This window comes from Sycon ciliatum, chromosome 11 (assembly GCF_964019385.1).
Source record: "Sycon ciliatum chromosome 11, ocSycCili1.1, whole genome shotgun sequence".
Taxonomy (NCBI): Eukaryota; Metazoa; Porifera; class Calcarea; order Leucosolenida; family Sycettidae; genus Sycon; species Sycon ciliatum.
In genome coordinates, this window is record NC_088653.1 from 17696203 (window position 1) to 17718188 (window position 21986).

Genomic DNA, 21986 nt, shown 5'->3' on the forward strand with positions numbered 1-21986 from the left:
GACTGACCGGGATAATCCGGTCCAGACCGACCGGGATAATCCTAGAGTATGAGACTCTCTTAATCTCAGGGTCGTGGGTTCGAGCCCCATTCACTCCCTCTCTCTCCCACACACAAACTCTCTCTCTCTCTCCCACACACACACTCTATCTCCCTCTTCCTCTCCCCCCCCCCTTTCTCTCTCTTTCTCTCTCTCTCTCTGTCTCACACACACTCGCTCACTCACTCTCTCTCTCCTCTCTCTCTCCTCTCTCTCTCTCTCTCTCTCTCTCTCTCTCTCTCTCTCTCTCTCTCTCTCTCTTTCTCTCTCTTTCTCTCTCTCTCTTTCTTTCTCTCTTTCTCTTTCTCTTTCTCTCTCTCTTTCACTCTCTCTCACACACACACACATACACACACACACACACACACACACACACACACACACACACACACACACACACACACCCTCTCCCCCCCCCCCCCCCACACACACACACATACACACACGCACTATCTCTCTACAGTTGAACATCGATTATCCGCACATCGACTATCCGACCATTCGATTATCCGTAACAGTTTTTTTGGGCGCACGTGCCGTAGAGTACGCACTGTGCATGTAGTGAGCCATTCAAAAATACGAAAATTTTGAAAAGTAAAAAGGTCGTGCGGCTAGTAATAACCACTGAAAGTGTGTGAGTGACAGTTTTTTCTTATCCGGAACATTTGCCTTATCTGAACACCGCCTGACAGTTGTCTGCCCAGAGGTGGTCGGATAATCGATGTTCAACTGTATCTCTCTCTCTCTCTCTCTCTCTCTCTCTCTCTCTCTCTCCCCCCCCCCCCCCCCCCTCTCTGTCTCTCACACACACTTACTTACCCTTCATTGCATGTATCATGTTCTTAAAATGGTATAAGCGAGAGCGGCATCCCTGCCACACTTGCAGAAACGCACTAAATACCGTATAACCATGACAACCATGCCCTGTTCTTTACTGCTCACCTAGGCAACCTATACGTGCAAGCCTGGGTTTCATTTGAGTGGACCAGCAGTGCTGACCTGCCAGAAATCTGGACAATGGAGAAATGATAACAGCATCGCGCAGAGCACCACGGCAGCAAAGCCCAAATGCACAGGTCAGAGACATGTCATGGTAGTCAATTATCATGCGAGAGAGGGGCAGTGAAACGACTCCATCGTTCGTTCGTGAAGGATGTTTTTGTTTGTTTCACGTCTCTCTCTCTCTCTCTCTCTCTCTCTCTCTCATGATCATACCGCACAGCCATGCTGGTTCAAACTCCACTCAACCCCTGCATGTGTGGGTCACGTGCTGTCGGCCATGTTGGTCCCGACTCCACTCCACTCCTGCATCTTCTGATGGCATTCAGTGTGATGTCATCATCAGATGACATTCAATATTATGATGTCATCATCAGATGACATTCAGTGTAATATCATCATCGGATGACATTCAGTATGATGTCATCATCAGATGACATTCAATAGGATGTCATCATTAGGCCTGTGCGGATAATGTTTTGCATATTTTTCGCATTTTGGGGGTTTTCAGCTTTTTTTCGCATTTTGGGTTTTTTCAGCATATTTCAACATTCTGAGCATATTTTGCATGCTCATCGGCAGCCTCGAGTGCACTTGGCTCTGAAGAAGCCATACAACCAAACAAAATGATCGGTTCCTTTCGACTATCGAAAACAACCACATCCTTTGCACGCGCTTCCTCCACGTGCACTTGGAACGGCGAAGGACTAAAGGGACCCTCACTTAATTTTTTGCCAACTACCCGCCAAAAAACACATTTCGACACGCGTGTGTGCTGGACGTCTGCGCGTGCACGACAAGACGTGTGAGCTGGCTGACAAGTGAGAGCCAGGGAGTCGCCAAGTACCGGCATTTGACGACTCCCGGCCTGGTGAGAGCATGCATGCATGCATGTCCAGCTGGCGGGAAAGGGAACCTAAAATTGTAGATCGATGGGTTGAATCTGAAATTGTGGATCTACACGAGGTTTGTTTTGATGTTCTGATACTTGTTGTAATGGCTAGTGATCTTGCAAACTGTTTAAAACTGTTACTGTGACTTTTCCAAGTCCTACTGATATACCTTGTCAAATCAGATGCCCTGTAGTAAGTAGTCTTGGTGGAAGCAGACTGGAATGCGTTGAATTCGTAGCTTCTGAAATTGAAATTTATTTTTCTTGAGTGACACTGACAAGCGATGGCATTGGCGACAGGAGAACTTTGCTTCCTTCCAGGAGAGCTGCATCGCAGTCGGATCCTGTCCATGCACATGCGATCATGCTGTGTTGTAGACAGTGGAGAGCTGATTTTGACCCAAGAAAATAGTTTTAAACATTCATGAAGAGGATATTGTTGCTGTAGCTAGCTGACAGACATAACCTGTGGCAGTGGTGTATGAAATCAGCTTGCAAGGTCTGTAGCAACTTGATCATGCAGAGAAGGAGCTGAACTGCACACGCACTCGCTACTGCTCTCGCAAGATGATTGGCTTCTCTCCAGTGATCCAGCCCCCTCAATGCATGGATCCACTGCACTTTGTCGTCGAACACATCAACACGCCTGTTGACGTTCACTGGGAAAGGTATCACTTCACGATGAGGAGCACACAGCACTTGTGGAGGCTTGTGCCGGGTGAGTGGCTTCTCTCCAGTGATGCAGGCCACCTGGAGGCAACGGGCCAAGTGCGTTCTTTGCCGCAAGGGCCATATCAAAACAGCAACACCAGCAATGCCACCACTTCCCGACTTCAAGACAACTGGACCACATCAGTCATTTGCCATAATTAGTGTCGGCTATGTCATCCCCTTCTATGCACGCCAGGGTCGAGATCGGTCACAACTCAAAGAGATATGTATGTGTGTTTACATGCCTGCTGACTAGGGCTTGTCATTTCGAGGTTATCTCTGGACAACGACGGTTTTCTCCTGGCTCTTAGACCCCGATTCACCATGCGACGTGGTGTGCCACAAGAGATGCAATCGGACAACGGTACCAATTTCCGTGTGGCTGATCAAGAGGTAAAAGCAGCTGTCAAGTTTCTCGACAACTTCAGACTAGCAGCAGAAAGGTCATACCGCGACATTACCTGGTACTTCAAGCCACCAAGTGCACCACACTTTGGTGGTGTGTTCTAGGTAATGGCCAAGGCAATGAAACTAGTGCTGCATGAAGACCTTCAGCTGCTATTGCCACAACACTTTCTCATTGGCCATGCTAGGGCAACTATTGCTGCTGAAGCCAACACATCTACAATGACTCAAGCTCACCCAAGAAAGCGCTGGGAGTTTGTGCAACGTATTGTAGATCAGGTATGGAAACGTTAGCTGGAAGAGATTGTTCCGAAGCTAAGCATCCAAGTGGTGTGGTTGCTTCAACAGCATCACCCTAAGGAGATATCGTGCTTGTGATGGATAAGCACACCGCAACTGCACACTAGCCACTTGGACGTGTGCTTATGACCTATCCAGGTAAGGATGGTGCTGTTCGGATATTAGAAGTTTAAGTAGCTGGGAAGGTACACAAGCATGCAGTTCATCATCTTGAGCCACTGGAAGTTAAAGGTGCAAGTACTGAGCGAACTGTGATTGTTTTCATATTCATAGTAAAGAAACAAAGACCAAAGAACAACGCGTTATGCTATGCTGTCCACTAACATCACCAGTTACAGTAGATATTGGTTATAACGTGCCCTTCTGATTTTTCACATTTTAAATCACTATAACCGGTGTATCACTACAGGCGATTTTCAACTGCCCGCGTCATACATACACATTATACTCGTGTGGGTACTCGATCGCGCTAATGTAGCGTACTGATACGTGATGGATACTATTGCACCTTCTCCGGTCTAGAGTGAAGAACTTCTTGGCCCAAAGGCATCATCCAGGAAGCATTAGACCAGAATACACTACGACAACATACATGTGGCTCAAGTCGAGACATCAATGCCTCACACTCGTGTGTTGCTATCACTACAGACGATAATTTTTCTGCACAAAGAGGTGTTTTGAATGGTGATTCTGTATCCTTATAGCCGATTTATCGCTATATACGATATATTGGTTATAATGATAATTTGACTGGCTTTTTCTGGTTTTGCTTTTGATATTTTCATTTTGTATCAATATAGCCGGTTTATCACTATGTCCGATGACTTTATAACCGATATCCACTGTACTTGACAATCAGCTCATGCAATAACAATAATTATAACATTGCACCAAACTGACCGACAGTACTGACGTTCTACAACAAACTGGCTATCAGCTCTAGCACGTCTTGTAGGTCCTTGGTCCTTTTCTTCCATCCGAGTTTTCATATTCAAGTTTTCATATTCAATTGCCATTGTTTTTGTCATGTTTTTCTTCTTGTTGTCTTCGTCTTTTACTCACTCATGTGATATTTATCACTTTTCTTTCACGAGGGAGATATGTTAGATTTAATCTCCTATTTCTGTGTAATTTACATGTACTACTGTGTTCAATGGTGATGAACCACGATGCATTGATCATCATGAATGCATGTGACATGCGTCACAGATCTGGTTTCTATTGCTGGCATCTATTACGCCTGACTGCTTTCCGCCTTGGATTTGCATTCACAACTAAATGTACAATTATTTCTGCATTGCTACATGCATGTACGATGCAATGCTGTTAAAATTTATGTTGTTGCCTGTTCATACTGTCCTGGAGCTGGAAGGACGCTAGTCTTACTTACTTCTTCTACTTTTAGTTGTTCCTATCTTGCCTAAATGGGCAGTTAAAAATGTTTGCAGCAGTTGTGCTTCGGTTCATAGTTGTATCAAGGAAAGTTAGAACATATGGTTCTCTGTGCTTGTAAGACCACAGTGTAGCAAATGTAACACCTTGCATGCTGGAACTAGCTGGCCGCACACATGCACTCTTAGCCACAACAACAAATAGCACCCATGCACTCTTAGCCACAACAACAAATAGCACCCGAATATATACCCTCCAGTTGCATGAGAATAGTGTTGTACATCAGTAGTACTAGTAGTACAATATTCTATCACAACGAAACCCAAAAATGCATGATGGGAATAAGTGATCAATGTTGAGAGTGTGTGTGTGTGCTAGTGTTCATGAGAAAGCAACAAAAGAAGAGAAACTGAAAGAGAGAAAGAGCTTGTGAGAGAGAGAGAGAGAGAGAGAGAGAGAGAGAGAGAGAGAGAGAGAGAGAGAGAGAGAGAGAGAGAGAGAGAGAGAGAGAGAGACTGACAGACAAAGAGAGACACAGAGATAGACAAAGAGAGATACAGTGTACGTCCGCAACAGAGAGTGAGAGAGACACACACACACACAGAAAGAGAGATGGAGAGACAGACAGAAAAAGAGAGTAAGTATGTGAGAAAGCGAGCCCGCGTCCATTGAAAGTCTACTTTCATGGCCAATGTTGATGATCTAAGGAGAGATTCCTAGATTCATCGTTTTCTTCACTCCCCATAATCCAGGATAACTAATCTTGTTCTTAATCCTTTTCTCCCTTTCCATCGTCATCATAACATTGGGCATGATTGCCCGTTTGACTTGCGAAGTTGCGATGTAAAATAAAAGCAATACAATACAATACAATGACATCATGCGCAGGGCATCATGACATCATGAGTAGGGCATCATGACATCATGAGCAGGGCATCATGACATCATGAGTAGGGCATCATGGCATGAGTACTGCATCATGAGTCATGACATCAGGTGTAGAGCATCATGACATCAGGAGTAGGGCATCATGACATCATGAGCAGGGCATCATGACATCATGAGTAGGGCATCATGGCATGAGTATTGCATCATGAGTCATGACATCAGGTGTAGAGCATCATGACATCAGGAGTAGGGCATCATGACATCATGAGCAGGGCATCGTGACATCATGAGTAGGGCCTTATGCATGGTTTTCTGTATACCAGAGAGTCGGCTGTGGGTAGGCATGGTATGTTCTCTCTAATACGACATGTCCCTTCTCTCCGCGTTTTCCTCTTTGTTTTCTCTCTCTTCCAGAATGCAATCACACTTCAAATGATAATATTGTCGCCGTCTCCCCGGAAGGCATGGTGACCTGTAAGCCTGGGTATGAGTACCGGGATCCTCAGCCTGTCTGTACTGGAGTTCACACGATTTCATCCTGCACACGTAAGTCAGGTGCACTGTAAAAGGGGGAATTTTCGGCGGCGTGATATATTCCGTATTTGCCAAAATCAACCGTCCGGTAGAGCGAAAATTTCAGTAAACCAGTTTTCCATACTGCAGTCGGCATGCATCATGATTAAGTCGTCATGACATCATGAGTACGTACGACATCAGGGCTCTCTGTATACAGTCTGTATCGGCTATAGAGTACCCTTTTGATTTCCGTGATATTATCACTATATCCGATGCATCACTATATGCGATACGATCGACTTTTATTTTTTATTTCGATCGACACATGAAAGGCAAGGAAATACTTCCAGCATGGCGTTTTGACAAATGAGCATGCTGCATAGTTGACAGTGCCCGCATTTCCATAAAAAAATTCTGTTATGTACATGTATCACTATAAAAATAAGCAACGTGAAGAAAGTAAAAAATAGGGCCTTTGATATTATTGCTACATGCATTTTGTAGTTATCACTATAGCCGATACTAATATAGTGTGTTATGCATGTTTTGATTCTTTGTTGCCATCATAATATCCGATATATCATTACATCTGATAATATTGGTTATAGTGATACGTTTACTGGATAAAATACGGTTTGCTTTTGATATTTCGTACCAATATCACTGTAGCCGATATATTCTTATATCCGGTCACTCTATAGCCGATACAGCCTGTACAAGGGATTTGACCGCTGTAAGGTGTGGCATGTTCTCTCACAACACGTTCTTTCTCTCCTCGTGTTTCCTCTTCCAGAATGCAATTACAATGGCAGTGCAATTGATCATATCGCCTCCATCTCGCAGAACGGCTCGGTGACATGTATGTATGGATACAACTACACCGGTCCTCAGCCTGTCTGCACCGGGACTCACAGGACACTGCCATGCAAGCGTGAGTGCCGCCGCCGCACTGTGTATTCTGTGCTTCTCTGAATCTGAAGAACGAGGGGGGGGGGGGGAGGTCGGGGGTCGGGGTTCTAGCCCAGGCCGTTCTTATTTTTCGCAATGGGGTTTATGCATAAAACATGGCCGCCATCTTCCTGACGGGCAACTTGTCCCATATTTGGCAGGTACAGTCAGTTGTAGTACATTTGTGGGTATGCTCGTACACAGTTTATGACCTTTGATGCAGGATTGGTATCACAGTGTGTACCGTTTTAGTGGACTTGCCCCTCAAGATCAAAATGGCGGGAATAATTATGCACAGACCGCATTGCAGCCGTTTCGTTCCTTGTTCACCAGTACAGCTGTACGTTATGCACATGCTCATGATGTATGTACGGCGAGCAGTTACTGAGTTTATATGTGTACCGGATATGCATGTACAGTAACGCCTGTGAAGGCGACCACTCGGATAAGGCGACCACCCGTCCCAAAAGACCACTTAGAACCAGGACCAAGGGATGCTATTTGCAGTCAAACGACCCTGGATAAGGAGACCGCCTGGCAGCAGAGGCCGCATTTCGAAGGTCCCTTGAGCGGCGGTCGTCTTAGACAGGTTTCACTGTACATTGTGTTCAAGCACAGGACTGCCGTGCGCTGACGCATACGCACACCTGCCAGCTCGCATGTTTCGACTCGCCACGAAACTACGCAAACGTAGCACCATCCACACCTGTAACAGAGTTATACTCCTGAGCGCACGTGATCATTACAGCTTCCGTTCTTACCTGCGCAAAATCCAGCCTGGAGCATTCTTAAAAACATTGGTGAAACTCTAGCCTGGTCGTTCTTCGGCGCCCGGCAGATGATTGTACTAGTGCAGATTAAAAACCGCCAAACGGATAAGAAGAAGTTCTGTGTGCGGCACAGGAACCGCACCGGACAATGGCTGGCACGCAATGCAAAGACCCTGCGAATTGCTGTGGCGGCACGTAACTTGCCTGGATTGACGATGGCAATATTGCCGAAACATCGTACGTAACAGAATTGGCTCGGTCCTTTGCAGTGCTCTGGGAATGGGTGTGTCCACCCAACTACTTTCCGTTGTTTGAAATGTTTTATTCTCACGATGGCCTGCGGCCAATACGAGAAAAAGAATGACAGGCATGGGGATTGGGTAAAGAATGACAGGTATGGGGATTGGGTAAAGAAAAATCAAAGTTAAGCTGCTTTCAAATCTTTATTCTCACGATAGCCAGTGGCCAATAAGAGATTGTTGTTTTTTTTGAATTCTTTATTCTCTCGATGGCACCATCGCCAATAAGAGATAAATTTCTGAGAAGGTGAGATTGTGGGTTAAACAGTTGGAAAGTGATTTACATCACTTTGAACTTTACAAGTATGGGAGAGGGTGAGCGCTGCAGGAGCAGATTGAGTTAATCAGCAGTGAGCAGATTTCTTGTCTGAAAGCAGGTCGGGAGGAGATGTCACGAATGCTAGCAGGGAGGGCATTGTAGTATTCTAGGGACTTGTACAGTGGGGAGTCTACAGCGATCGGTTCTGGAGGGTGGGAGGTGCCAAGTGCATGCGTGTCGAAGGCTGTACTGGGCCGTAACTTGAGCGGGGGTGTTGAGCGAGCGTATGTGTTGTGGGGCATATTGGCATTTTATGGAGTGAGCAAGAAGGGTGAGCTTCACTTTGCGGCGAGAGAACATTGTCGGCCATTTGAGCCGATGGAGCAGTGTTGAATGATTCAGAGGAGTGTAGAGGGGGAGACGGAGGCAGATTCTGGCCGCCTTGCGCTGGATTCGCTCAAGACGGTCAAGGGCTGCGATTGAAAGCGGGGTGACAGCAATGCATGCATATTCAATTATAGGCAGGATATATGTTTTGTAAATGAGAGAGAGAGCAATTTAGTGTGTAGGGTTGATTTGAGCCTAAAGAGAATATTAAGAGATTTTACGGCTTTCTTCAGCACAAAGTCAAGCTGGGCTGACCATCTTAGGTCGTGCTGAAAGATGATGCCGAGGTGACGATGTTGTGTTACTGTTTCTAGTAGGGTTTGCCCAAGTTTTATTTGTTGTTGTTGGTGGTGGTGGTGGTGGTGGTGGTGGTGGTGGTGGTGGTGGTGGTGGTGGTGGTGGTGGTGGTGGTGGTGGTGGTGGTGGTGGTGGTGGTGGTGGTGGTGGTGGTGGTGGTGGTGGTGGTGGTGGTGGTGGTGGTGGTGGTGGTGGTGGTGGTGGTGGTGGTGGTGGTGTGTTGTTGTTGTTGTTGTTGTTGTTGACATCCTTTCGCTCAGGAATAACGTGTGAGGATTATCCGAGGGTACCTCATGCCGGCTTTGCAGTGCCAGCTCCGTATGTGGGAGAGACTATCAACTATCAGTGTGTTCCCGGGCATGTGCAATTCGGCGCAATCACCGTTTCATGTCAGGAAAACGGTCATTGGCAAAGGCCCGGCTTTTGCAAAAGTAAGTTTGCCCCCAACCTTGTAAGCTGTTGAGTGGTGCAATCCCAGCACAAGTTGCTACGGTTTCTGCTATCATCGCCTCTGGTGATGGGCGTCAAATGGTCAACTTGTCGTATTTTGTGTGTGTGTGTGTGTGTGTGTGTGTGTGTGTGTGTGTGTGTGTGTGTGTGTGTGTGTGTGTGTGTGTGTGTGTGTGGTTGTGTGTGTGTGCGGGCGCGCGCGCGCGCGGGCGTGCGTGCGTGTATGTGTGTGTGTATATGTATGTGTATGTTGTACATGGTGTATTGTGTATAGATAGGATCATTTCCAAGTCCACCCAAAGTTTGGGGATGTCAGGGGTGTTGGTCGTTGGGCGGTCCAAGATACCTTTTGACTTTCTCTCCCTTCTCCTGGGGAGACCCACGTGACCAGTTTTGGCAGTGAGCAACAAGTACAAGTACAAGTGTGTGTGTGCGTGCGTGCGTGCGTGTGTGTGTGTGTGTGTGCATGTGGGTGTGCATGTGTGTGTGTGTGTGTGTGTGTGTGTGTGTGTGTGTGTGTGTGTGTGTGTGTATGTGTGTGTGTATGTGTGTGTGTGTGTGTGTGTGTGTGTGTGTGTGTGTGTGTGTGCGTGTGCGTTTACCTGCAGAAATCCCACTGTCCGGCTACCGGTACTGCGCAAAGCTGAACATGGTCATACGGTCGAACAACGAGACTCGCTTCAACCATTCCTGGGCACTATCCATCTGCAGGTACACCGTGGGGCACATCATGCGCACGGAAACATTCAAGGACCAGTGCGCTCGAATTGCTAAGCCGGCAGTCGCTAACTACACGGCGTGGCGTATCTCCGGGCACAACGGCACCTACGACACGTCCACGCAGAGCGACGAGGGCATTGACGCGGTGTCGCCGAGCGCTCTGCGACACGTCATGTGCGAAATACGTAAGTGATGGCGTGATGCCGGTGCGCGAGCCGGGGGCCGGTGGTGCACAGTGTGTGGGCACTAACACATTTCTCACTTAGTGCCATGACAACTTCAGGTCAAATCGAACAGTGGGACTCGCGGGCATGTTCAAGCAAATCGAGCTCGACACGAGCAGGGAGAGTCGAACGGCAGCTGGAAGCAAATTGAATTGCGCACCTGCGCTACAACTCTGGGACAACTTCGCTTGGCTCTAGAGCTGGTCTCCAGCCTTGTGAAGACTGGTGCTTTAGCACATCGCTTTCCTTGTTGTAGTAGCTTTCCATAGGCCTCGGAATTTAGAGAATGGACGCCAGAGTTACGACCCTTCACGCACGGTGTGTGTTTTCAGTAAAAAAATTGCCCACTTTGTTGGTCCCTAGAGCCCCGGTGCACCTCCCAGCAGCGGTCAAAAAGTTAAATAAACGGCGAGGAGACGACAAATTTAGAAAACACCGCCTAAGAAGAATGTAAATCTAGTCATATGTTTGAGGTTTAAAACATTAGGCCACGCCAAGTTATTTCTATGCTTCGCGTTACCGCGCGTACCTTTTCGAATCCTTGACAAGAAAAAATAGAAAAAAGAACCTCGATGGCTGTTCTGGCGAACATTCTCTAGCCAGTATCGCAGATCAGAGGTTATCGGCTTCTACATAATCTTGCATTCCAGGCGATGGTACGTAGAAGGTGCGAGCGATGACAATTTCTATTTTTCCAAGCCGTACAGTAGGGCCTGTTCACCAGGCGAGCGGAGATTCCAGATGTCAAGGACTTCGAGATTTTCCACGATCGTGATGGAGCGGAATTCCACTCCACTCATGTCAAAGTGCAGAAGGAGCCATCCACGAAATCTGTTACTGTACCGCTCCAGCCCAGTCTGCCAGCTGTCCTGTGGCGATTTGTCGTTTTGGATAGTAGTGATAGTTTTAGCAGTGCTATTCTGTGTGCAACATGGCTCAGTACACATAGAATGGAGTTTTGTTTTCTCCTCTGCTTTTTTTTGTTTTTTCCACCCACCCGCGTGCCTTCTCCAGAAAATATCCGACGCGAAACATAGAAATAACTTGGTGTGGCCTTAGGTAAAAAAATGGCTGACATCTCATCATGCTTATTTCTACTCAACCAGCACCTGCATTGATGTCAGCTGTCGTGACATGATTACTATGAGCAGGGCATCACGACATCATAAGCAGGGCATCATGACATCACGAATACGGGCGACATCATTACATCATGAGTAGGGAAGCAATACATCATGAGTAGGTCATCATGACGTCCTGAGCAGGGCATCATGACATCATGAGCAGGGCATCATGACATCATGAGTTGCGGACGACATCATGATCCTCTGTATACAAGGGATTTGACCTCTGTAAGGTGTGGCATGTTCTCTCACAATACGTTCTTTCTCACCTCGTGTTTCCTCGTGTTTCCTCTTCCAGAATGCAATCGTAGTGCAAATGATAGCATTGCAAACGTGTCCACGGAAGGCATGGTAACCTGTAAGCTTGGGTACGAGTACAAGGGTAATCAGCCTGTCTGCATTGGGAATAACACGATATTGCCATGCACAGGTAAGCGGGGTTACTGTGTTTACAAAAGGGTATCTTGTAAGGCTGCTTTGGCTCAACGCGAGCGCATCTTGGGTTCTCTTAGACTCAAACAAACTGTTGCTTATCATTAGACAACGTAAAACCAATGAAACAGAAACGACACGAGGAGACAAGCTCCAGGAAAAAGGGCTAGAAAACCGTATGTCGTACGTGAAGACCATGGGAACGTCGTAGGCGTCCCATGGCGCAAAAGGTAAGTAAAATACTTTAGAAGACACGATAGAAAGAAGAAAGAAGACTGTATAATCAATTGCTTGTATGCTTGTATGTATGCTTGGTGCGAACCATTAGTTTGTGACAATACTCTTATTCATGCAATCTCTAACAAGCATGCACTATCTAACAAGCATGCACTATCTGACAAGCATGCAATATTCCACACTCCCTCCAGATGAGAGCTTAGAATTAGTGTACTACATGTACCTGACTCGTTCCTACAACAGCGTGATGCTACTAGAGTACAGAGCATGGTGAAACGTGATGCTCTCATCGAACACAGAATATTGCTGCTGCAGCTCTATAAGGAGCCGGCATTAATCAGTTGCTGTCTGGCCTTATCAGCTGACCGGGCAGCATCTCTCTTCGGACGCGTGGCGCCGGGGTGCGCACCAGATTGCTGGATAGCGGAGGCTGTGTCCGCAACATGGGCCTGCGATTGTTCGGCGAGAACGTCGGCGGCTGGTGCAGGTCTTGCGACCTCCACGGGGTACAGTCGCTGTACCGGGCGACGCATGGTGGATGCTCGTCCTCCGCGAGAAGAGCATTTTATTACCGCTCCTCGGACCTTGTTGTCCTTGCCTCGGATGAGGTCTTCGACTAACGCTAGTCTCCACAGGCCACGCTTCTCATTGTCGTCGTGCACGACTACTACATCACCGACGCACACTGTTGCTCCTTGGTCGTGCTGATTGCCTCGCCTGTGAGCGTTTCGGAGTTCGAGTAGATACTCACTTCTCCATCTGCACCAGAAATGCTCCAGGAGGGTGTTGAGGTGGGTGAGTCGGTGTAGAAGCTCATCTCGTTGAATTGACGCGACATCGACGTCATCAGGACACACTGTCGGAAATGACAGGACGCGCCGACCATACAATAGATGGGACGGTGTTAACGGCTCCTCGACATCTTCAGTTGACACAAATGTCAGAGGGCGACTGTTGAGGACTGCTTCAACCTCGAGCAAGAAGGTGAGGAGTTCTTCGTACGTGACGCGTGCCTGGCCGAGAATCTTCCTCAAGCAGCGTTTTACACATCGGACCATCCGTTCATAAAATCCACCCCACCATGGAGCCTTCTCCAAGTTGAACGACCATTCCATGCCGTGTGCTGTTAGATAGTCAGTGACTTCGGGCAGACCGAACAAACCCACTAGTGACTTAGCCGCTGACTTGAAGGTCTTGGCGTTGTCAGAGGTAACGTGCCGAGGGATGCCAAATCGTGCCGTAAACCGCTTGAAACAACGGAGGAACGTTTCCGCTGATAGGTCAGGCACAAGATCTAGATGGAGCGCTCGGCTGACGGCGCAGGTGAAGAGCGCGATATATACCTTCTTGGTGTCTGCTCCTTCCCTGACAAACAGTGGCCCTGCGAAGTCCACACCGACGTAACTAAAGGGGAAGTCCACCTTGGTCCTGAATTCTGGCAGGGGAGGTGAATCTTCCGGAGCGTACGGCTTCGACTCGAGACGTCGACAAACGGTGCATTGGCCGACAATCTTTCGTACGAATTGCCGACCACGAATGATCCAGTAACGGGATCGTAGCTCGGTTAGTGTCTCCTTGACACCATTGTGGCATACCGTGTCATGCGCCTGCAGGACGGCTAGACGTGTCAACGGGTGGTTCGCGTTCAGCAAAACCGGATGGGTTTGATCATGCGACAGTCCGGCGTTTTGCAGACGTCCACCACACCGTAGAATGCCACTCTCGTCGGTGAAAAGGCCGAACTCCTTACACCAACCAGGGTACTTCTTGTCCTTGGACAGATCCTGTTGAGCGTTGACCATCCACAGTGTATGTGCTCTGTGGAGATCCTTCGCAGACAGATGTGTGGTCTTGCTGCGACGCTTCAACAGGTCTGTGACCTTCAGGACGTAAGCGGTCACACGCAGCAGTTTGCTCAGTGAGCTGAATCGATTCACATCGATGACCTTCTCGATGCTGCTGTGCGAGGTGCAGCCGACTGCCATGACCGTGGTAGGTGTTGCCTTCCGCTCTCTCTCGACTTCTTCACACTGCGATGCTGCGGAGCCGCTGTCGACTTCTGCTCGGGGTTGTGGCTCGTGTAGCCACTTCGGACCAGTGTACCAGATGGTACTAGTGAGCTCACTGGGCTTCACTCCTCGTGACGGCAGGTCAGCCGGGTTCGAAGATGTTGGACAGTACCTCCAGCAGGACGTCGGAACGAGACGTCGGATCTCTGTAACCCGGCTCTCCACAAACTGCTTCCAAGTTTGCTCCACTCCAGCTATCCACGCCAGTGCCACTTGGGAGTCGGACCAGCAGTGAATCTGATCAATCTTCAGATCTGCCAAGGTTGAGGAGACTGATGCCATCAGGCGAGCCAATACCAGTGCTGAAAGCAACTCGAGGCGGGGAATGGTCTGTTGCTTCAGCGGCGCAACACGAGTCTTTGCAGCGACTAGCTGTACTGAAGTGCCCACCTCCGTCGTGAACACAATGTAGATGGCTGCTGCATAGGCTCTCTCGGACGCGTCACAGAAACCGTGTAGCTCGACACGTGTGATGCTGCCGTTCGCGTCTGTTGCGTAGTGCCGTGGCAATGAGACCGGTGGCATGGCCTTCAATTCCCGTATCATCGTCTGCCACTTGCCAAGACACTCTCCCTCCAATGGGTCATCCCAGCCCATCTTCAACTGGCATAGTTGTTGGTGAAATACCTTGAGGGTGATGGTTATAGGTGCCAGGAGTCCGAGGGGGTCATACATCTTGGCTGACGCCGATAGGACTTGGCGCTTAGTCACTGGCGAGTCGACCTTGGTCGTGCTGAACACTTCGTCGACGCTGAACGTAAGACGGTCAGATGTCCTGTCCCATGGAATGCCCAGGACTTTGGTGGTGGCTGCGGATGAGCCGTTCAACATGGTCTTGGCATACGAGTCGTTGTCCACGGCGACATTAGGCAGACCGTTAGTCGACAGTGGTGTCGCTGCGGTACCATTGACGATCTCATTCAACTCAGCGGAGTTGGAGACAAACTTGCGCAAGTTGAATCCGCCTGTTGCAAGGTGATTCTTGGCACGGTTGAACGATTCCAACGCATTGGCATTGCTGTTGCCGCCACTCGCAACATCGTCCACGTACAGACTCTGTAGCAGCTTCGTAGTGAACTCGGGATCAAACTTGGCGAGATGGTGTTGCAGGGTAGCGTTCAATAAGAATGGGCTAGCGGATACACCGAAGACAACACGCGTGAATCGGTACGTCTTGAGTACCGGCTGAGCGCTTGTGGGATTGTCGACCCAGAGGAAGCGTAGGACGTCGCGGTCGGCTGCCTCAATCCCAACCATCAAGAACGCCTTCTCTATGTCTGCGGTGAAGGCTACCGCATGCGTTCGGAACCGGAGCAGTATGCTGGTGATCTGCTCGAGCAGCGGTGGTCCCGTGTGGATGCAGTCGTTCAGGGACGGATGCGTCTTCACCTTGGCTGAGGCATCGTACACCACACGAACCTTCGTAGTGGTCTTGTCCTGCCGAATGACAGGATGGTGAGGCAGGTAATGTACTTCGCCCACCACGTCGTGCTCTGTAGTTGGCACCTCCTCGATGATGCCCTTCTGAAGTTGCTCTTGAATTACTGCATTGTATTCCTTCAGAATTTCTGGTGACTTCTGCAGTTTCTTGAGTGTTGACTGCAGCCGTTTCTCGGACAGACTGTAATTGTCTGGAAGCGCGCGATGATCCTCCCTCCATGGCAACCTGACCGTGTACCTCTGCCCATCGTAGCGGATGGTCTGTTGGAACAGCTGCAGAGTGTCCGGTTCATTAGGCAAGATGCCGATGGATTCAAGCTGCCAGAACTTCTGGAGTAGCTGGACCAAAGCGCTGTCTGGATCTTGCACGGTAGATGGTTCGACATCGCAAGCGTGAACGGTTGCGACGTTAGTGGAGATGATGCCTGAATTACACCTGCCTGTCGGTCCGGACAGAACCCACCCGAGGCGAGTATCGAGAGCAGTTGGCCCATCATCTACACGAACGATGTCGCCCGTGACGATCTGCCAATAAACGTCAGCGCCGAGTAGAATGTCGATACTAGCTGAGCCGCCACAGTTGTCGGCGAGACTGAGATTCTGTAGAGACTCGTAAGCTGTGACTACATCTGCAGTGTGCTGATTTTGCACGGGTGCACAGACTGATGGAACGACGATGCAGTTGACACGAATCCGGTTGCCATCGACGCACTGAATGTCCAGTTCGACCACGTCCCGGAGTGTGCTTGGGCTTGGCTGTTCGCCGCCAAACGCGTTTATCACTACACGTTCTTGACCGGAGCGGCGCACATCCAGCTGAGTCAGTACCGATGATGTAGCGTACGAGCGTTGGCTCCCACCGTCTAGCATTACTCGCACAGGCACTTTTCGATCTGGACGTTGAGGCGAGACCACCGAGGTCTGTGCGGTTTGTAGAAATACAGCTCCGCTGTCGCTGACAGTAGCTGCGGTTGTTGACGAAAACACTGGCTTCGACCATTTTCCACTTCCGCCTTGTCTAGATGGCGGAGATGTCTTCGCGCCAGTCCCAGGCTGCTCTGACGACTTGGGTTCGCAAATGGACGTATGATGTCGATGCTCACATTTGCTACATCTCAGCTTAGACTTGCAGTCGCGAGCCATGTGGTTCTTCTTCAGGCAGATGAAGCAACGACCATTCTTGCGTATCAGCTCCTTGCGGCGCTTGATGTCTGTGATGGACGAACATTGCGAGGACTCGTGTCCGCTGCCGCAAAACACACATTCTACGCTCGATGAGGTGACGGTAAGAGCTGCTGCTGTGGAAATGTCTGATTTGGCAGGCTTGCTCATCAGACGTGTGGCTGCAACGCTATGCGAGACACTCTGCAGGGTCTCCTCCGCTTCCGTGCGGAAATCTGCTTCCCGTACTAACCACTGCAATAGCGAGTCGACCGACTCGACAATATTGTTATCGCAACGCCACCGGTGGTACGCCGTTAACAGATCTTGGCTCAGCTTCTGCTGCAGCTGAGTGCAGAACGTACCGAACGACAGCTCATTCTGACGGCCAGCATCAATCAAGTTAATCTTGGCGACTTGCACAAGATCTGCGAAACGCTCGAGCTGTTTGGCTGTGCCACGCTCACGGATTGGTGGCATGTCCTGGAGCGCAGACATGTGGACGGCTGTTTTGCGCTTCTCACCGCCGTACTTTTGGTCAAGTCGCTGGAGTGCTGCCGCGTAGGCCGCTGCCGAGTAACCATACGTCTCAACAGTCTTCAACGGTGGACCGGACAGATATTGCCTGAGCTGCAACAGCTTCAGCTCCGGTGACAGAGGCTGTTGATCGACGCAGACGTTGAAAGACGTACGCCATGTGTCGTATAGCTTTTTGTCGCCGTCAAAGGTTGGTATCTTGATCTTTCTTAAATGACGGTAAACGTCTGATGGTGGATTGCCTTGCGGTGCATGCGAAGGACCAGGTGTGAATCCTGGTACTGGTCCAGTCAATCCATGCCCATTTGGGGTTCCGCCATAAGGGCCATAATTGGATGCTGATTGTTGGCCTGGGTACAGTGCACTTCCATTCTGTGCAGGCGATCCACCAAAAACGGCGTTGACTGGTGGAGGTAGAGCTGGTGATGGGTATAAACCACTGACATTGTACTGCGTCTGTAGTCTTTGTACCCCAAAAACGGCGTTGTTGGACGACACTGCTGCAGGTGGAACTGGTGACCACTGTGTCGAACCAGCTAAATTTGGCGTTGTACTACACGGCGGCGGCCACTGGCTAGCTGCCGTATCTGGCTGCGTCCATTGCGGGGTTTGACTCTGGGCCGCTTGTAATTGTGGCACTCCGACTCGTAGTACGTCGAGCGGCAAGCGGCTACCGTAGGGGATCGTACTCGCAGAGGCCGGGGCCAGGTGGGAATGTGCTCCAAAAGAGGCTGATGCTGATGCTGCTGGACCACCATAAGCGGACGCTGGGTCAGTCGCGGTGCCGAAACCCTGAGCAAATTTCGTCGTGTTTACTCTCGACGACGTACCACTCGCAGTTAGTGTACGAGCTGAACTGAGGCTGTGTTGTTGTGTTGGTGTAGTTGTTGTTCCGTATTGCAGCGTTGGTGTTGCAGCTGTGATCGTGAATGTGCGATTGTCGTTTGTTCGTGTTGTGTTGGTGTAACCAGCACTCGAGACTGGTGTACTCGTGCTCGTCGTGTTCTGCGTGATCTGTTGACGTCCGACGTCGTACGGTGACGAGACTGACGACTGTCGAGGGTTGGTACCGGTGTCACTACTGCTCACAGCCAGACGCAAATCTGTACTCACGCCAACACCGGCACCTGGTTGTTGCTGCTTGCGCTGCTCTGCTGGGACGTTGTTCCGGTCGAGGTCGCGCGCTGCTGGCCCTGTGGCCCCTGTTAGTCCATCGGCCAAGTCTCAAAATCGAAAGTGGTGATGCACTGAGCTTCCAACTAAACGCGACCATACCCAGCACGTAGAGAATATATCAGAGAACACTATTCCGTTTGTTGGACGTGCCGAATTCAGTCCAGGGCGTCGATACGAAGCGTTCTTCGTCGCCGAGTTTTTTACTGTGCGCTCCATTTGAGAGTGCGCAGAGTTCTGATCGAGAGTTTTTTGAGCAGATTTTCAAATTTTTGAGGCTGTCAGCTGACAGCTGTCAACCCTAAATGGCACTTAGTATGTGACAGGCAATAGGTTTTGGTGCCTCCGTATGCCTCCAAATAAGTTCTATCTTCCTTCGTTTCACTTCGCTGCTTCGCCCACCACCTCAGGAGATGACAGCGTACCTGCACTAGTCAGCTCTCGCTAACCCTGTCTCTCTTTCTCCGTCTTAGCGCTCGTCATTCGTGTCCTTCTGCTGGGGCGAGCTTGATACTGTTGTGTCGTAGTTTTCAGGCAATAGTGGCTGTTGTTCGCGTGACGATCAGGATTTATGGAGAAAGACGACGACTCGCCAAGTTCCCATGCAGCCACAGACGGCGTAGCAATTCTTACCGCCAACCCTTCGAGCAACGGAACCGGCCTGAGTTGGAAATCGTGTCTGTGTAATTGTGCCACGATACGGATGAAACACACAGGCTCACATGTGACGAGATGAAGATAATCTCAACAGGCTGACGGAAATCCAACAGGCTCACGGGAACGCTGCAGTTATGGTCGGAGACGCGGAGTTATTTAGTCACTGGTAAATGTTGCATCGAGTGCTGTGTGCTCTAACACAATTGTAAAAATCATGAAAAAGCGAAAATAATGCAATGGTGGGGCTGAGTGGTGTTCTGTGGAGGAGACGTCGCTGTTTCAGTATTCAACGCCGGACCCTGTATTTCAAGTCTGTGGTCATGCTTGATCATAAGTTCCTGTATGGCTCCAGTGCCTTCTCAGCATTGTTGGCGGGTAAGCACCTGGATCGTGTCCAAGTACTGCGGCTCTGGTGGCTTGAGGGATGTACGGGTGCTCGCCGTGCACCCCAGCCGGCAATCTGCTAGTGAAGCTTGGTACCTACTGTGTCCAGGAGATTTTCATCCAGAAGCTGATCTTCCTAGGCTGGAGCTGCTGCTACTCCTGTGCTAGCCCTCAACCACTGGCGCTCCTACTCGGCTCCAGTGTGGGCCATTAACCACCCTGCCCGATTTCGCACTGTTGCTATTCCACACCGTCAGCATTTAACTCTGAGGTCAGACCTTGATCCCTCCCACCATATGCTATCTGTCCGTCTGCCTCTCTCTCACACACAGATGTGCGCGCATACACACAAACACACATGCACACACACACATGCACACACAGTGACACAAACATACACAAAGCCAACTTCTCTGTGTTTGGTGATCATCATCTGTTTTCTGATGTGCAAGCTCACCTCTGATGCCGATTACTTCCTTGCTTAGACCCGGTCTGCTATTAGACCAGTCTGCTCTCCCTTCACTCGCTTGTAAATCCTACTTGGAGCAGTAAAGTTGTGTCACTGCTCCTACTGATGTCATTGTTGTGAAAGCAATATCATCGCCATTGGTGGTTATTTTCCACCGTGCATGAATCATTAACAATCATCATCTATGTGTCACGGCCTAACCATCCTTGTAACTCCCCTCATCGTGACAAGTGCTGTACCGTTGAAACCTACTTTGCTTCAGTGTATATTCGCTCCAAAGCTCTTGTTTTGTTGCATAGTGATCTGACGCAGTGTGCTATAGCCTATCGGGTAATATGGATAAGATTAGTACAGTCGGCATCGCCTATCGAGTCACCAGGTACATGTATAAGGATACTAGTACATGTATACCGGCTTAATGATATCGGAACACAAATAGCACTATGTGTGCAATATTCCTTTCTAAGCTCACGCTGTGCGGTGCAGATAAGTCATGTGTCGTTGCCAACTTGCCGCATGTGCAGCAGGAAGGCACCACATGTCGACTACTACTTATACTGTACAGCATTGTGTGCTTACATGCATCTACGGCCTTGTGGATGCAATTGAGTCTCACATACATGTACATGAAATATTGCTTGTAGTGCGGCATCAGGTGTTAACATACAATGGCTAAATATTTTTCTCGCAATAATGACCGTATTCACCACAAGTGTGTTTATGTCCAGAGCCAACTCAAGTCCTGTATTATTTATGACCATGACAACAAGACTTCCGGGCTGAAATTATTCTTTGACAGGCATGAACACTTGCGTTACAATTGTTCGTGATTGTACGAAGTACATATTCGCTGTTGCATCAATTTTGCACCATTTACATTGTAGTGCCACTAGTGGTATCACCTGCATGCGTATTGAGTCAAACAAGGTTACCTCTGTATAATTGTGCTTATCGTGGCTATCAAGAGCTTCGATGCAAATTCCCAGCTGACGAATGGTGTCCAGCTTGTGTTCAGCTCAGCTGGCACTCACAACTCATAATAATTGCGTTCTAGACGCCAGATGAGATGTTTCAGCTACAATGTAGACAAAACGTCCGTGTTCAAGAAAGCCGTCACTTGATCTTCTGTCCATCCTCAATAGCACGGTCAAGCAAATACGTCTGAAACACAGTAGCGACAATCCGACAGCGGCGACACGCCGTCTTCTCCGAATAAGCTTCTACCGTTCTAATTCAGATTCCCCCAAAAATGTCAAAATAAATAATAGATTTCCACCAAGCTCGCTAGAATCTTGCGAACCGACAACATGCAGGCATTTCAAGTGTTCGAGCGTGCGTAGATTCTGCTCAGCGGCTCAAGAACATTCGCCAAGCGAAAAAAAGTCGATGAGAAAGATGTAATGGTGGACGAAATTACGAAAATCGGAAGAAGGTATTCGACCCAGTTCGACTATCCTGGACTGGATTGGCAACGTCCAACAAACGGATTCGTATTCTATGGGGTCTCATGAGCTAGTGTGCCAAAGGGCGTTTAGTTGGAGCTTCAGTGCATCACCTTCGCCGAAAGAGGCCCTTTCTGAGATTTGGCCGATGGACTATGTAGCTGCTGACGGGATACCAGATACATCAGGCATGGACATGACTACATTCGTGCATGCACTATCCTGGCCTACAAACACAAGCTCCGTAGCTGCGGTGTTAGCATCCGATGCGGGAATGTGTACGGTACTACCACTAGTACTGAGTTCACTCTGGCCACTGGCCTGTAGATCTACACTACGACTCGTGCTGGATGTATCTAATTCTT

General features: G+C 49.1%; 1 protein-coding gene across 1 annotated transcript in view; it reads left to right on the plus strand.

Moving 5' to 3' along the window:
- The first annotated feature begins 1007 nt into the window (after nt 1-1007).
- The window catches only part of LOC135827148 (mucin-19-like), a 46754-nt gene continuing 25775 nt past the window's right edge, over nt 1008-21986 (plus strand). The window contains exons 1-6 of the mRNA XM_065339673.1: nt 1008-1115; nt 6041-6172; nt 6936-7073; nt 9363-9533; nt 10161-10457; nt 11919-12050. Of these exons, the coding sequence (XP_065195745.1) occupies nt 6091-6172; nt 6936-7073; nt 9363-9533; nt 10161-10457; nt 11919-12050 (820 nt within the window). The 5' untranslated portion in view covers nt 1008-1115; nt 6041-6090. The remainder of the gene's footprint in view (nt 1116-6040; nt 6173-6935; nt 7074-9362; nt 9534-10160; nt 10458-11918; nt 12051-21986) is intronic.